The 16645-nt window shown below is 36.9% G+C and overlaps 1 protein-coding gene across 1 annotated transcript; it reads left to right on the plus strand.

Annotated features, from left to right (window-relative positions):
• The first annotated feature begins 12066 nt into the window (after positions 1-12066).
• On the plus strand, positions 12067-15689 carry LOC103988822 (endoglucanase 8). The gene is made up of 8 exons (XM_009407468.3): positions 12067-12374; positions 13174-13386; positions 13504-13704; positions 13870-13947; positions 14084-14233; positions 14478-14583; positions 14952-15115; positions 15267-15689. The coding sequence occupies exons 1-8, from the start codon at positions 12162-12164 to the stop codon at positions 15591-15593; spliced, it is 1452 nt and encodes a 483-aa protein (XP_009405743.3). The 5' UTR covers positions 12067-12161; the 3' UTR covers positions 15594-15689.
• The last annotated feature ends 956 nt before the right edge of the window (positions 15690-16645 follow it).

The following is a 16645-nucleotide window of genomic DNA, read 5'->3' on the forward strand; positions in this document are numbered from 1 at the left end:
TGACTAGCCGTTATACTTAAATGATTGAGCCGAACGGTATGCACCTAACCCAAGAATTGGTAGAAGGGAAAATGACTAGTTTGCCCCTCCTAACAAACATAAATGATTATATTCAAGGGTATTTTGGCTATTTTATAATTTAAAATTAAAATAAAAAAAGATATATTTGCCCCTTCCAATAGCCACATTACAACTAGTTTTGAGGGTATTTAAAGCTACATTAAAACAGCCACATTATAATTTAATGCTCTCTTCTTGATCCTATACTTCTTAATCCTATGACAAGTGGAAGCCACCAGTTCACAAGGAGACATTTGAAATTTTGATCATGGCAACACACGAAAGCGAACACATCAACATCGATATTGATATAAAAAAACTAATACGATGATCAAATTGAAGTCAAATATCTTCGAGGTGTACTTTAAAAAGGCTTGCAACGTCGATATCTGTAATTATTATGACCAAATTTTTAATTTCAAAAGAGACGATATGAAAATAATGAAAGTATATTGAGAAAAACCATTCAACACAAGTCAGTACGAAGAGGAGTCAAACATAAAGTTTTGGGCACCTTACTTCTCTCACTTTTTATTTTTTTATTAAAAAATAATGAAGCATTAGTTACATTAATTACTGTTGAATATTTATCTTTTAGTTTCAATAAAAAAATTAAATTTGTTTATTATTGTCGATAGTCCTTAAATCCTATTGCACAATGAGTTTATCATACCACTGTTAGGATCGGAGCGGCACTAAGAGGGGGGGGTGAATTAGTGCAGCCGATTAAAACTTCGGTTTTAGAAAAATCTTTCGTACGATAAGAACGGAACTTGAAAAGCTTAACTTGAAAACGTATTCTTAGAGTTGCGCAGCAAAGGTAATAAGGAACTAATGCATGTAAGAAGGTTTGCAGTAATGTAAATAGCGATAATGAAATGCAAACCAGAGATTACGCCTGATTTTAGAGTGGTTCGGTCAAATGACCTACATCCACTTGCGAGGCCCCTCTTCGATGAGGCTCCCACCTTCCACTAGCAAATCTCTTGAAATGGAAGGGTAAGTACCCCTCTTACAACCTTTTACAAGTAGTTCAACCTCTTACAAGTTTTCAATAAGAAAGAAGGAGGAGAACTCTCTAGCAAATTGAAAACAAGACTTGCTAAGACTTTCTAAGACTTTTCTCTCAATCAAATGCTTCTCAAAAGTTGTAATCTCAGCTAAGATTTGAGTGGTATTTATAGGCCTCAAGAGGATTCAAATTTTGGGCTCCAAAATTTGAATTCTCTTTGGGTTCTCGATGCTGGTGGTGCCACCGTCCAGCGTTCGGGTGCTGGGAGGTGCAACCGCCCAGCCCAAGAGGTGTCACTGCCCAGCTCTCGGGTGCTGGGCGGTGCTACCGCCCAGCCAGGCGGTGCCACCGCCTAGCTCTCCGATTTCACTGGTTTGGCTTAATTTTAGCCCAAACCATATCCGACTTTGGGCCTAGTTGACCCCTAACCAGGATATAGGATTATCTCTTAATCCTAATCCTAATTACAAGTGAACTACATAACAAAAACACATCCTAAGCAAGCTTTCAACCGTGAACGTCGAGTCTTGTTTCGGCGAGCTTTCCGACGAACTTCTTCCGACGGACTCCCATCAAGCTCCTGATCTTGTGATGACTTTAACGAGTAGCCGAGCCTTCTCGGTGATCTCCGTGAACCTCCGACGATCTCTTCGGCGAACTTTCGAAAATTTCGATAGGTTCCCGATTTCTTCTCGGTTGGTTCCGGCAGCATCTCCGACGATTCTTCGGACTCTTAAACGTCCATCGATCTTGACTCCGGTATTCTTGCTTTGTGTTTTCTGGTTATCATAGTTAATCCTGCACACTTAACTCAATAATATGGATTAGATCAATTAACCCACCAATTGATTTCATCATCAAAATCCGAGATTCAACAATCTCCCCCTTTTTGATGATGACAATCAATTGATGACGGAGTTAAACATAACTCCCCCTATCTATATGCCATATTATGAGAAGATGAAAACACTTGAATTCCATCCATAGAATTCAAGCATAAATCGATAAGTTCTAACCGTAGAACTTATCGTCATTCTCATTAAGCAATAGTAAATACAAAACTTCGATGAAAATCATGATAAGAGACAATTTTTACTACGATAGAAGATAAAGATTTTCAACATGAATTTCATGATGTAAATGTAAGGCATGCCTTCAATATGATCAATCAATCAATCTTGCAATATTTTCAAGGATTTTGCAAGGCATATAAGACATTCATATCACACAAGTTTTTGTAATTCATATAAGTCATGCTATTGTTATGGTGTAAGTCATCACTTAGTCATCATTTCTCCCCCTTTGTCATCAACAAAAAGAGACAAGCCAGCTAATTTATGATCATAGAAAAAAGGTTTAGCATTTAATAGGAACCAAAGTTCATCATTCAAATTTGCTAGAAATAGTTTATCCAAAAGACATCATCATTTATGCAGATCAAAATAGTAGTTATCTAAAAGGAAGGATCAGTTATCGTTCAATCGATGACAAACTTTGAACTTGTTGTTAAAAGCAAACAGAACAGAATAAAAAGATACATCAATTTAATCCTTAGGAGGTAATCCACAGTGCTGATACAGGATATCTATTTTTTCATTCATTTGTCGTAGTGTCTTCAAAATTTCAACTTGTTGATTCTGAATTTGTACTTGCTGAGATTTGATCTGAGACAGTTCCGCCATAATGAGATCTTCAGAGGAGGGAACAGGAGCTGAAGGTGCTGTGCCAAAGGGACTAGGAGGAGGAGATTCATTTCCCATAAGAATTGGTGTTTCGGGGTGTTTTATTGGTTGAGGAATTGGATCCGTCCTTCTAGGCTGCCTAACCCATATGCCATTGCTAAAAGTGCACCTAAGTCTTTTCAGTAGGTTTTTATTTATTATGTTATATCGATCATTTTGAATAGATTCTTCATCGGGTGGAATGCAGATGTTATAGGCATGAAGAAATCTAGTGATTAACCTCCCATATGGCAATATAGTATCTTTAGCCATAATATCCTGCATGTGTTGGCAAATTAAGTACCCAAAACAATTATGCTGACCGGTCATAATCCAATACATGGTTCCTATCTCTATTTGACTTATTTCGTCAAGATGAAATTGTTTGGGGAATATGATGCTTGTGATAATGTGATGAAGAATTTTAGAGTTGAAAGGCAGTAAGTGTTCACAGCTCTTGGGTAGGAAGTCAAGGTTTGGATTTGCAAAAATTGTTTCTACGGCTTCGGTATAGGTTGCTCCTATTGTGTTGACGTCCCATTTACCTTTAAAATAGCATCCCCTATCTTTTTCAGTTATGCCAATTAGCTCACAAATAGTGCTGTCATTGGTTCATTGTCCTCATTGTCCTCATATAGGTTGGCATAAAACAATCTAACTAATCGCGGATAGATTGGTTCATCTATTTGTAGTAGAGGTAGAGCTTCTAGGTGTGCAAACCACCTTATGGGTTCTAAGTCCTCTAGTTCATCCAGATCAACGTATTTTCCCTTATGGATACATCGTGTTTCAAATTTTAGAAAGCTAAGGGCTACCTCTTTTGATCTAAAAAGATCATGGTCAAATGAATCTCCTTCAATCATTTTTCCTTTTGATCTCTTAGGAGCCATTATCTAGACAAGATGATGATGAAATTGTGAAAAATAAGCAAGGGAAAGAGGAGAGAAAAGAGGGAATGGGATACCAAAAAGAAGGATTTCAAGTGTTACCTTATGGAGATTATGTTGAGAGATGGAAAGCTTGGACCACCAAGAATCCTTCTCCAATGCTTCTAAGAGTTAGAATGAGGGTTAGAGGGAATGGGAGAGGGTTTTGAGAGCCCTTTTTTCGGGTTGGGGGCGGTGTCACCACCGGCCCTAACCCCTCGGGTTAATAAGGGTCGCTCGGTCGGTGCCACCGCCAAACCGAGCGGTGTCACCGCCTGGCGCCCGAGCGCCAGGCGATGCAACCGCCGGATCTAGCGGTGCCACCGCTAGCATCCCGCGGAGGAAAGAAAAAAAATTTTCTTCCTCCCTTTTGTTTAGCTTCTTCCCTCAAGATCATAAGTTATACTTTAATGGATCATTTTGAATTGAAGAAGAAGGAAGAAATCAAATCCACAAAAGAAAGGAAAAGGATGAGTCATTTTTCGTGAAGCTCATTTTAGGGACAATTTAACATGCCTAATTCCCTTCTAATGAATTCAAATTGATCTTCGTTCAAAGCTTTTGTAAATATATCTGCTAATTGATGCTTTGTGTCAATGAATTCTAGAACAACATCATTGTTAAGGACATGATCGCGTATGAAATGATGCCTAACGTCGATGTGCTTAGTTCTAGAGTGCAGAATTAGATTTTTAGTAAGACATATGGCACTAGTATTATCACATTTTATGAGAATGTTTTTAAAGTGAATTCCATAGTCTTCTAATGTATTTTTCATCCAAATGACTTATGCACAACATGCACTTGCAGCAATGTATTCGGCTTCCGCCGTAGATAGTGCAACTGAATTTTATTTCTTGGAAGTCCAAGAAACAAGTGCAAGTCCTAAAAATTGGCATGTTCCGGATGTACTTTTTCTATCTATCCTACATCCGCCAAAATCGGTATCTGCATAAGCTATTAGATCGAATTTTTCAGATTTTGGATACCACAATCCTAAATTTGGAGTTCCTTTAAGATACCTAAATATTCTTTTAACACTCTTCAGATGAGATAATTTAGGATTAGATTGAAACCTAGCGCAAAGTCCTACACTAAACATAATATCTGGTCTAGTCGCGGTGAGGTAGAGTAGACTACCTATCATTCCCCTATATGTTTTTTGATCGAAATTTTCACTATTTTCATCCATATCTAACTTAGTCGCAGTACTCATAGGGGTGTTTATTGCTTTTGAATTATCCATGTTAAATCGTTTTAACAATTCTAATGTATATTTGGATTGGTTAAGAAATATACCATCACTAAGTTGTTTGATTTGTAATCCTAAAAAGAAAGTTAATTCACCCATTAAACTTATTTCAAATTCATGACTCATATATTTGGCAAATGATTCACATAGTGATTCATCCGAAGAGCCAAAAATAATATTGTCAACATAAATTTACACAATAAGAAAATTATTTTTAAATTGTTTGATAAACAATGTAGTATCAACCTTGCCTTTGGTAAAATTATTTAAAATAAGAAAGGAACTAAGCCTTTCATACCAAGCTCTAGGAGCTTGTTTCAAGCCATAGAGAGCTTTAGTCAATTTGAATACATGATTAGGAAGAAGAGAATTTTCAAATCCGGGAGGTTGTTCGACATATACTTCTTCGGAAATAAAACCATTCAAGAAAGCACTTTTGACATTCATTTGAAATAGTTTAAAATTATTACTACTAGCATAGGCAAGGAGCATCCTTATGGCTTCTAATCGAGCCACGGGAGCGAAGGTTTCTTCGTAATCAATACATTCTTCTTGGTTGAAACCTTTGGCCACTAATCTAGCCTTGTTTCTAACCACGATACCATTTTCGTCTTGCTTGTTTCTAAAGACCCACTTAGTACCTATGACTAAGTGGTCACTTGGTCTAGGAACAAGCTTCCATACCTAATTCCTCTCAAATTGGTTCAATTCTTCTTGCATTGCAATGACCCAAAAATCATCTTTTAAGGCTTCGTCAATGCATTTAGGTTCAATTTGAGAAAGGAAAGCGACGTTAGCACAAAAATTCTTGAAAGAAGAACGAGTTTGAACCCCTTTTGTTGTATCTCCTATAATTAGCTCCTTTGGATGAGCATCTACATACTTCCATTTTTTGGGTAAAGAAATTTCGGAAGAAGATGCATTCAAATGGCTATTTTGAAGAGGGGGTTCGTTTAAATTCAAATTATCAAAACCAAGATCATCATCAAAATCATTTTTCTTTAAATCAGAAATTTCATTAAAAACTACATGAATAGACTCTTCTATTACTAAGGTCCTTTTGTTAAAGACACGAAAGGCCTTAGAAACGGAGGAGTAACTAAGAAAAATACCTTCATCGGATTTAGCATCAAATTTACCTAGGGCATCCTTTTCATTTAACATGAAGCATTTACAACCAAAAACTTTAAAATAAGAAATATTTGGTTTTTTGTTATTCCATAATTCATAGGGAGTTTTTGATAGAGATAGTCTTATTAGGACCCTATTTATGATGTAACAAGCCGTATTTACGGCTTCGGCCCAAAAATATTTGGGTAAACTATGTTCATTTAACATAGTTCTTGCCATTTCTTGTAGGTTTCTATTTTTCCTTTCAACTACTCCATTTTGTTGAGGATTTCTTGGAGTTAAGAAGTTGTGATTGTACCCATTAACTTCGCAAAAATTTTGAAAGTCACGGTTTTGGAATTCACCACCGTGATCACTACGAATTGATGAAATCATGAAGCCTTTTTCGTTTTGAGTAAGTTTACAAAATTTAGAGAAACACTTGAAGCAATCACTTTTGTGAGCTAAGAAATAGGTCCAAGTGTATCTAGAGTAGTCATCCACAATCACAAAAGCATATTTGCTTCCACCTAGACTTGTTGTATCAATTGGTCCAAATAAGTCCAAATGGATCAATTATAATGGTCTAGTGGTGCTAATTTGATTTTTTGGTTTGAAGCTTGTTTTTATTTGTTTGCCTAGTTGACATGCATCGCATACCTTATCCTTAATAAACTTCATATTCGGAATCCCTCGTACTAATTCTTGAGATGAGATTTTAGATATTATTTTCATGCTTGCATGACCTAATCTCCTATGCCAAAGCCAAGCATCATTATTTACGGCGGAGAAACACATTTCATTACTTAGTTCATCAAGATTGATGGTATAGACATTATTTTGTTTTAACGCAATCATAGTCATGTTATGATTTGGTTTTTCAATAATGCACATATTTGATTCAAATCTAATGATATAACCTTTATCGCATTGTTGACTAATACTTAAGAGATTGTGTTTCAATCCATCAACTAGTAAAACATCATCAATGGAAAAACTAAATTTGTTACCAATAGTTCCCTTGCCAATGATTTTGCCTTTGTTGTTGTCTCCGAAGGTGACGTACCTTTCTTCTTTGCTAGTGAGCATAGAGAAATGAGATGGATCTCCAGTCATATGTCTTGAGCATCCACTATCGAGATACCATCTCTTGCTCCTAGCTCGTGGGTTTGTCTACAAAAGAGGATGATTTTTAGGTACCCATTTGATTTTGGGTGCCTCAAAAATTGACCCACTAACTTTGTTATTTATTATTGAATCCTTTATAGTTCCTTTAGGAACCCATATTAATTTTTGTGAGCTCATTTTCCTAAATGGACATTTGTAGGCAATATGTCCGGATTTGCAACAGAAGTTGCATTTCATATAAGAGGAAACATGTAATGTAGGTCCTTTTATGAAAGTGGTAGGATTTTGATGTAATCCTTTTACAAATCCAATTCCATTTCTATTTGCGATGTGACCCTTGTGTGCAAGGATCATATCTAATCCTTTGCTACCAACCTTAAACTTATTTAAGATTTCTTTAAGAAGCAAATTTTTATTTTTTATTGCTTCTAAATGCTCACACTTAGAACATGGAGGAGTTTGAAGATTATCAAACTTTTCTTGTAGCAAAGCATGCTCTTTCTTTAAGATACTTAACTTCTTGCTAACAATTCTACATTCATCAAATAATTCATGAAAAGCGATAGAGAGTTCTTCAAAAGATAAATCTTCATTAAATAAATCACATACCTCTTCTCCTAAAGCCATTAGCGCGTAATGAGCAACTTGCTCGGTGTTGGACTCCTCTTCTTCGGATGCGCTTGAATCATCCCACGTTGCCTTGAGCGCCTTCTTCTTTGATGTCCTCTTTTTGGCTTAAGGACAATCGTTCTTGTAGTGTCCCGGTTTTTTGCATTCATAGCAAATCACTTGGTCCTTCTTTTGTTCAAATTTATTTTTTATATTATTTTTAAATTTATTCTTTCTTAAATATTTTTTAAATTTTTGAGTCAAAAGTGCAATGTCATTGTCACTGTCCTCATCACTTGATGTTCCTTTCAAGTGGTCTTCTTGTGATTTGAGTGCCATATCCTTCCTGTTCTTTGGAAGGGGGTTCTCGAGCTCGTCATGAGTTTGACATGTCATTTCGTAGGTCATTAGAGACCCAATGAGTTCTTCAAGAGGGAATGCTTTTAAGGTCTTTGGCCTCTTGAATGGCCGTAACTTTTGGATCCCAACTTTTAGGGAGGGATCTTAAGATTTTAGTTACTAGTTCAAAGTTAGTAAAATCTTTACCAAGAGCTTTGAGTCCATTGATGACATCCGTAAACCGGGTGTACATGTCTCCGATGGACTCACTTGGTTTCATTCGGAAAAGTTCGTAAGAGTGCACAAGGATGTTGATTTTGGACTCTTTCACTCGGCTAGTGCCTTCATGAGTGACCTCAAGAGTTCTCCAAATATCAAAAGCCGAATCACAAATTGAAACACGATTAAATTCGTTTTTGTCTAGTGCACAAAACAAGGCATTCATAGCCTTTGCATTTAAAGCAAAAACCTTCTTCTCCGATTCATTCCATTCGCTCATCGGAAGAGAAGATTTTTGAAATCCATTCTCGACAATAGAACAAAGCTCAAAGTCCATAGAAATGAGGAAGATCCTCATACGAGTCTTCCAATATGTGTAATCCGACCCATTAAACAAAGGTGGTCATGCAATAGAATGGCCCTCTTGCATGCCGGAGTAAGCCATCTCTCTTGGGTATTAAACCAAATATGAGAGATAACCTCGCTCTGATACCACTTGTTAGGATCGGAGCGACACTAAGAGGGGGGGGTGAATTAGTGCAGCGGATTAAAACTTCGGTTTTAGAAAAATCTTTCGTACGATAAGAACGGAACTTGAAAAGCTTAACTTGAAAACGTATTCTTAGAGTTGCACAGCAAAGGTAATAAGGAACTAATGCATGTAAGAAGGTTTGCAGTAATGTAAATAGCGATAATGAAATGCAAACCAGAGATTACGCCTGATTTTAGAGTGGTTCGGTCAAATGACCTACATCCACTTGCGAGGCCCCTCTTCGATGAGGCTCCCACCTTCCACTAGCAAATCTCTTGAAATGGAAGGGTAAGTACCCCTCTTACAACCTTTTACAAGCAATTCAACCTCTTACAAGTTTTCAATAAGAAAGAAGGAGGAGAACTCTCTAGCAAATTGAAAACAAGACTTGCTAAGACTTTCTAAGACTTTTCTCTCAATCAAATGCTTCTCAAAAGTTGTAATCTCAGCTGAGATTTGAGGGGTATTTATAGGCCTCAAGAGGATTCAAATTTTGGGCTCTAAAATTTGAATTCTGTTTGGGTTCCCGATGCTGGCGGTGCCATCGCCCAGCCAAGCGGTGCCACCGTCCAGCGTTCGGGTGCTGGGAGGTGCAACCGCCCAGCCCAGGAGGTGTCACCGCCCAACTCTCGGGTGCTGGGCGGTGCCACCGCTTGGCTCTCCGATTTCACTAGTTTGGCTTAATTTTAGCCCAAACCATATCCGACTTTGGGCCCAGTTGGCCCCTAACCAGGATATAGGATTATCTCTTAATCCTAATCCTAATTACAAGTGAACTACATAACAAAAACACATCCTAAGCAAGCTTTCAACCGCGAACGTCGAGTCTTGTTTCGGCGAGCTTTCCGACGAACTTCTTCCGACGGACTCCCATCAAGCTCCCGATCTTGTGATGACTTTAACGAGTAGCCGAGCCTTCTCGGTGATCTCCGTGAACCTCCGACGATCTCTTCAGCGAACTTCCGAAAATTCCGATAGATTCCCGATTTCTTCTCGGTTGGTTCCGGTAGCATCTCCGACGATTCTTCAAACTCTTAAACGTCCATCGATCTTGACTCCGGTATTCTTGCTTTGTGTTTTCTGGTTATCGTAGTTAATCCTGCACACTTAACTCAATAATATGGATTAGATCAATTAACCCATCAATTGATTTCATCATCAAAATCCGAGATTCAACAACCACTCTTATTGACATTTACATAAATTTTATAAAAAAATTATAGAATTTTTTTTTGGACAATCATGTTTCTATTTATACTGATATTTAGAGTCATCACTTAAAAAAGACACTCTTACATAGCAGTCACTTGTCATTAGATAGACAATGATTAAGCCATGCAAAATTATATTTTGCTTTTAGAGTTTTCGATAAACAATATGCAATCGATAATATTTATATAATGATAAAAATAATTTTAGAAGAATAATATTATCAAATAAAAATAATTTGATAATGCATGACTAATGCTGCTTTTATTCTGAAAGTACAAGAAGCTTGTCAATATGCTTTTAGTAATACCTTTTTTTTTATATTAGATGTGTTTCTTATATTTTGAATTTATGTGTACAAGATAGACCTAGTTCTGTTGAAATTTTTTTTTCTCTTATTAAGTAAAATATTTTATTCTTATAGTGTCATCCACAAGTAATGAAAGGATGGGCTAAATGGTAAAAGGCCCAAAAGATTTCCTTAAGGATATTATGAAATTCTACATATGAATTATTTAAAGAATCTTTTGAATATAAAATTTATTGTGTACTTTTATTACAAATAATGTTAGATAAGTTTGTTGACATCCATAGCGTTGGAATGTGCGAAAGAATTCTAAAAATTTTAAAAGTTTTTAATAATGCGGCATATATTTTGTCTAGTATTTATTATCCTATTGCACATATTTTTTTAATTGTTTTAATTAATATTGTTAGTGCATTAGAATAATATAAAAATAATAATGATTTAAATATAACAATAATGACTATGAAATTAAAACAAATATATTATTTTTTAAAAATTTCATTGATTTATTTAGTTGAATGTGTTTTTGATCATCCTATTCAATTAGGTGGCTTAGGTGATTATTTATCTATTTATTATGAAAGTTTAGGAGTAGGTATTTATATTGGTGAAATATTAAAAATTAATCAAACTTATATGTCCATTATTGTGCTAACTAGAATAGAGAATATGATATCTCCGAAACTTTTGTATTTAGTGGGGTAGTAAAATCTTTAAGGTAGAAAAATTATTAGTATAAAGATAAAATACAAGGAGATCCTTAGGCTCGATTTGATATGTATCTAACAACTTTTTTTTGAGTTTAGTACAATATAGACTTTTCCATTTTAGAATGGTGGTAATGCTATATACAATAGCATTTCTAATATTAGTGAAGGCTGCGAGGCAAATATACTAGTGACTCCAATATTGATCATAGCTGTCCAATAAGCTTTAGATCCTAGGTGGACCTAAATGGAACATGACCCTTGAATTAGTAGAAGCTTAAGCTTGCATCAATGGTTACATAAAGGCAACAAAACGGAACCAAGAGATCAATATTAAATATTAAAATGTCCGACATACTAAATATTTATAATTTTACTTAAATTTATACTAAGTTTTTTTTGTTATGTCATTACACATTTACACTCATTAAGTCATTATGGATGTATATCAATTTTTAAAAAATTAAAAATAAAATTATAAAATTTTTATATTATAAATTATTTTAAAAAAATTAAAAATTATCAATTCAAATTGAAAACAAAACGGCCGAACCAGAATCGCAATCGGAACCGACAATTTCGATTCTGGTTTCAGTTCCAAGACTAGCCATCGTTGGTGCAGTTTCGGTTTCTGGTTTTGCCAAATCAGAACTCTGATGGTTCCGGAACCGTGGTGAGGCATAAGTGAGAGGGTATAAAATGGTTTTATGTTTCTAAAGCAAACACAAAATCATGTCGTGGTCTACAACAACATGAAGTCTATCTTCGGCAAATCCAAACAATAACTACTCCTTTTTGTTGGCTCTACCTTACGTTTCTTCACCTGCATTCCCGTAATACCGGTTTCCTATCCACACCACACATACAAAACCATGCAACTGATCCCATAAAAGGAAAACATTTCGAAGCGTCAGAACTTACCCCAAGCATGTCACCTTAGTTTTATAGCTGCAGAGAACCCACAACCATTCCCTATCATTGTCTCGTCTTCCTCAATTTTCTTCTTTCATCTTACTATTTTATTGGACAAATGAGATCGTCTAATGCAGTCCTTGTTGTGGCATGCTTGGTCCTCATCTCCAATTATGCCTTTGTCATGGCTGCCGGAGGTGAATACAACTACAAGGATGCGCTTACCAAGTCGATATTATTCCTCGAGGCACAAAGGTCCGGCAAGCTCCCACCCAACTCTAGGATTCTATGGAGGGATGACTCTGCGCTCGATGATGGAAACCTCGCCAATGTTGGTTTTGTGATTCCTTTTTGTTTTGGTTACATGTTCTTTGGACATAACATCAATTTTGTGTCGATACAAATATTGCAAAGATTTAATAAGTTTGGTTTTTCTATGGGTTTGTCAACTCAAGATTTATTACCGAAATTTATGTATACATGAAAAGCCTTTTATTGTTATTATTATTTTAACTCTTCGTGAAGGGGATTGTAAGGTTGTCGATAACTTGCTTGCGAAATATATAATTCAAATGTTCTGTTTCTTCTGAATTCATCACTTAACAAAATGTCTGGTTTGCTTGCGTTTACAGGTTATTTTTAATTTTTCTTGTGTACGTACGTTGGGAGTTCATTACTATTCTCTACACAAGAAGCCCCTCTTGAATAATTGCAAGATAATCAAAGTGGAATTACTTCTGATGAAAGAAAATTTTACTTTTACTTACTTTCTTTAGTTGCAAAATTTCCTGATCTAAAAGCCATTCTTGCTTTTCCTCCAATATAACGTCCGTCTTATTGCAGCAATCCGCTGGCTCGCCATTTATTAAGCAAGCGAGAGAAATCTGCATATATGAGTGAGAGTTGATAGGAACTCCTGAGGTCAATTTTGCCTGTTTATATTCAGTCAATCCAAGGGCAAATGGTATATCTATGAACACGTATGCTTAATAACGTAATTCTGTGTGTGTGTCAAAGATTTATTGGAAGTAGTCCAACAAACAGTTTTTGGATTTTTATAAAATCTCATGGGATACACTGAACTGCACCAAAGCTCATTATGCTCATCTTCTCCTCTGTTATGAGCGCAGGTGGACTTAGTGGGAGGGTATTATGACGCAGGAGACAACGTGAAATATGGGCTACCTATGGCCTTCACCATCACCACTCTAGCGTGGACGGCACTTGCTTATGAGTCGGAGCTATCAGCTACAGGGGAGCTGGAGAACGTATACGCTGCTATCAGCTGGGGAACAGATTATTTCCTCAAAGCCAGTGCAAAGAAGAATCGTTTGTGGGTTCAGGTAATAATTGTCACAGTGCAGTACCAAATTCCTTATTAGTTATCAACTGATACGCTTCATACTTATTTCTTTGCATGTCGTGGATGGTTTTATATATCTTTTCGTATACACGTACAGGTGGGAGATCCGGTGGCTGATCATCAGTGTTGGATGCGGCCTGAGAACATGAAGACCCCAAGAACACTTTACAAGATTGATGAACACACGCCGGGTACGGAGATTGCGGCGGAGACAGCCGCTGCCATGGCTGCCTCTTCCATTGTTTTCAGAAACCATAACCGCACTTACTCCAGGCAGCTCCTCAATAAAGCAAAACTGGTGCGAGTTTCCCGTCTTTGTTGGATAATAATAGCATATGGAGGACCCTTTTGATTAAAATATGATTCACTTAATTACACTACAGGCACTCGTGTTGACTGATGCATATCAGGTTGAAGTGTGCACTAACTCTTCTGCTTTCTTTTTTCTAAATCTTCGAAGCAGCTCTACGAATTTGCTAGAAATCACAAGGGAACTTTTGATGGAGAATGCCCATTCTACTGCTCTTATTCTGGCTACAACGTAAACTTCTTTCCCTTTGTTTATCTCAGCTTCGGCATAGTTACGATATGATAACAGGAGATTAATTATAGCGAAACAATAGCACAACAACAAGTAAAGAGTTAGGTGGGCTTAATGTGTGATTCTGAAGGTGCAGGATGAATTGTTATGGGCTGCTTCATGGCTCTACATCGCCACCAAGAAGATTAAATATCAAAAACACATCACACAGGAGGGCATATCCGCAAGCGTCGCTGAGTTCAGTTGGGACCTAAAATATGCTGGCGCTGAAATCCTTTTGTCAGGGGTAGAAATCTCAAACTCTCCTTGCGTTTGATGACTTTTACCTAATCCATGGACCGTCGTCTCTGTAGAGAAATAAATCTGCAATTGTAAAACACGAACATCATCACTATAGGAACATACAAACATCCCAAAATAAAAAGATTAGTTGTACAAAATACATCCGTCTAAATGAATTTATAATTAGCCTAATTATTATTCATACATCGCCTTTATTCTTCTTCTTCTTATTATTATTCTGGGTACAGGTACATCTAACCGAGGGTGGACTTCACAATTTCAAGAGACAGGCTGACAATTTTGTTTGTGCGGTGCTACCTGATACTCCATTTCACCAAGTGTATATATCTCCAGGTTTGTGCAACAACCGATTTAATTTACAGAAGAATTCATGGAAGTCAATAAGAAGAATACACCAAAATTCCATCAACTTACAAGATAAACGGTTCAAGTTTTAAGATACAGAAGTTGGTGGATGACAATTTTAAGCACCAATATTCTATTATTTCTCAAAACAATAATAATATCACGCGGAAGCTTGCTTCTTTCGTAAAATAATAATAAACCTATGCATATGATGCATGTATCTGCCTTATATATACATATATATATATATATATATATATATATATATATATATATATATATATATATATATATATATATATATATATATGGTAAGAAACTGCTCTTCTTGATCATGTTTTCCCCAATGCATGCAGGGGGATTAGTTCATCTCCGAGATGGAGCCAATACACAGTATGTAACTGGCACTGCATTTTTGTTCGGTATCTACAGTGACATTCTTATCAAGAACCACCAAACAGTCTCGTGTGGCAACCAAGTGATCCAACCTTCTCGTCTAACGGAATTTGCTAAGCAACAGGTCACCTTACTATTACACTTTTTTGCATTTGGTCTTGTCTTCTACTGCAATTATTTCGAGAAACAATGGAGGACTTTGTCTTGATCGATGCACAAAAGATGGATCGTATTAACCCTGAAATATCACCTGCTGCTTTCCAATGGATGCGCAGATGGACTATGTCTTAGGCAGCAACCCAAGGGGCAGGTCATATATGGTAGGCTTTGGTGCCAACTCACCGACGCAAGTCCACCACCGTGGTTCGTCGGTGCCGGTGATGTCGTCCGACAAGACCGTCAGCTGCTCCATGAGCTTCGTGAACTGGTACAACAAGAACCAGCCCAACCCCAACGTGTTGACCGGAGCCATTGTTGGTGGGCCTGATCGCTACGACAACTTTGATGACCAGAGATGGGACTCATCCAAGCTGGAGCCCACCACTTACATTAATTCCCTTGCCATTGGCCCACTCGCCAAGCTCGCCATCAATGGCTCTTGACCTCTCTCTCTCTCTCTCTCTCTCTCTCTCTCTCTCTCTCTCTGTGTGCAGTAATCATGGAAGGGTATCAGGATTCTATAATGAGAGCAATGAATGTGGTGGAGCTCTCTCTCTCTCTCTCTCTCTTTCTCTCTCTCTGTGTGCAGCAATCATGGAAGGAAGGGTATCAGGATTCTGTAATGAGAGCAATGAATGTGGTGGAGCTCTCCTTCCCCTCCGAGCTTAGGCATATCAGCTGATCCACATACTATGAGCTCCTTGACCTCTCTTGCATGTGGTCGAGTTTGTGTATCAGTTAGCTTCTGTGGTTTTCTTTCCTAGAGAAAAAAAGAACTTCATATATATCACAAAATTCACCTAAATACATCACGAGTAACATCTTCCTCATGGACTTCAACAAAACTAGCAAGAGCTTCCCTTGTCCTACCTAAATATATAGCAAAGGTTGATAACATTTCCAAACAGGGCAAAAAGAGAATAACTGTTCCAGAAACATCTTAAAATATCAAGGATTATGTTTATAGATCATTGTGGTTGAATGGATCTGACTTATAAACAACAAAAATACTTTTTTAGCAACCCTTTGTTGTGCTTTAAGCGCCTTTTCTATGAGACTTCGTTTGAATTTTGAGAAGAAAATAATAATAAAATATCTTATGTTTATTCTGAAAACACTCGTATGTGCTCCCATTAACACGATGAAAACTTGTTGGTTTAGAAAGCAGACGAGACTGTTACCCCCATATCTCAGACAGTCATCTCCACAGATCTATGATCTTACGCTAACGTGGACTCCACAGAAAATGATTTTTTTATCATGATATGCATGCTGCCATCGCCTCATCCAATAATACTTTTAAGATTTGATTGTAATTATTTTTATTTTTTAAATTAAGAAAATGACTGAATCACCCAAGCGGGGTGGGTGGGGATGGGTTTGGGTGTGGGGTTTTGGAGGGTTTCTTTTCATTTGACGTCCTGCTTTCTGGATTGCTATAGTCTATTCAAATTTTGAATCCTATGTTAAAACGCCTCTTTATAGAAAGCCTGGC

Source organism: Musa acuminata, chromosome BXJ2-6 (genome assembly GCF_036884655.1).
Source record: "Musa acuminata AAA Group cultivar baxijiao chromosome BXJ2-6, Cavendish_Baxijiao_AAA, whole genome shotgun sequence".
In the NCBI taxonomy this organism is placed as follows: domain Eukaryota; kingdom Viridiplantae; phylum Streptophyta; class Magnoliopsida; order Zingiberales; family Musaceae; genus Musa; species Musa acuminata.

Coding starts and splice junctions, on each gene's coding strand:
- LOC103988822 (XM_009407468.3), top strand. CDS start 12,162: ATGAGATCGTCTAATGCAGTCCTTGTTGTGGCATGCTTGGTCCTCATC. Junction 13,387..13,503: donor AGAATCGTTTGTGGGTTCAG/GTAATAATTGTC, acceptor ATACACGTACAG/GTGGGAGATCCGGTGGCTGA. Junction 13,705..13,869: donor TCCTCAATAAAGCAAAACTG/GTGCGAGTTTCC, acceptor TCTTCGAAGCAG/CTCTACGAATTTGCTAGAAA.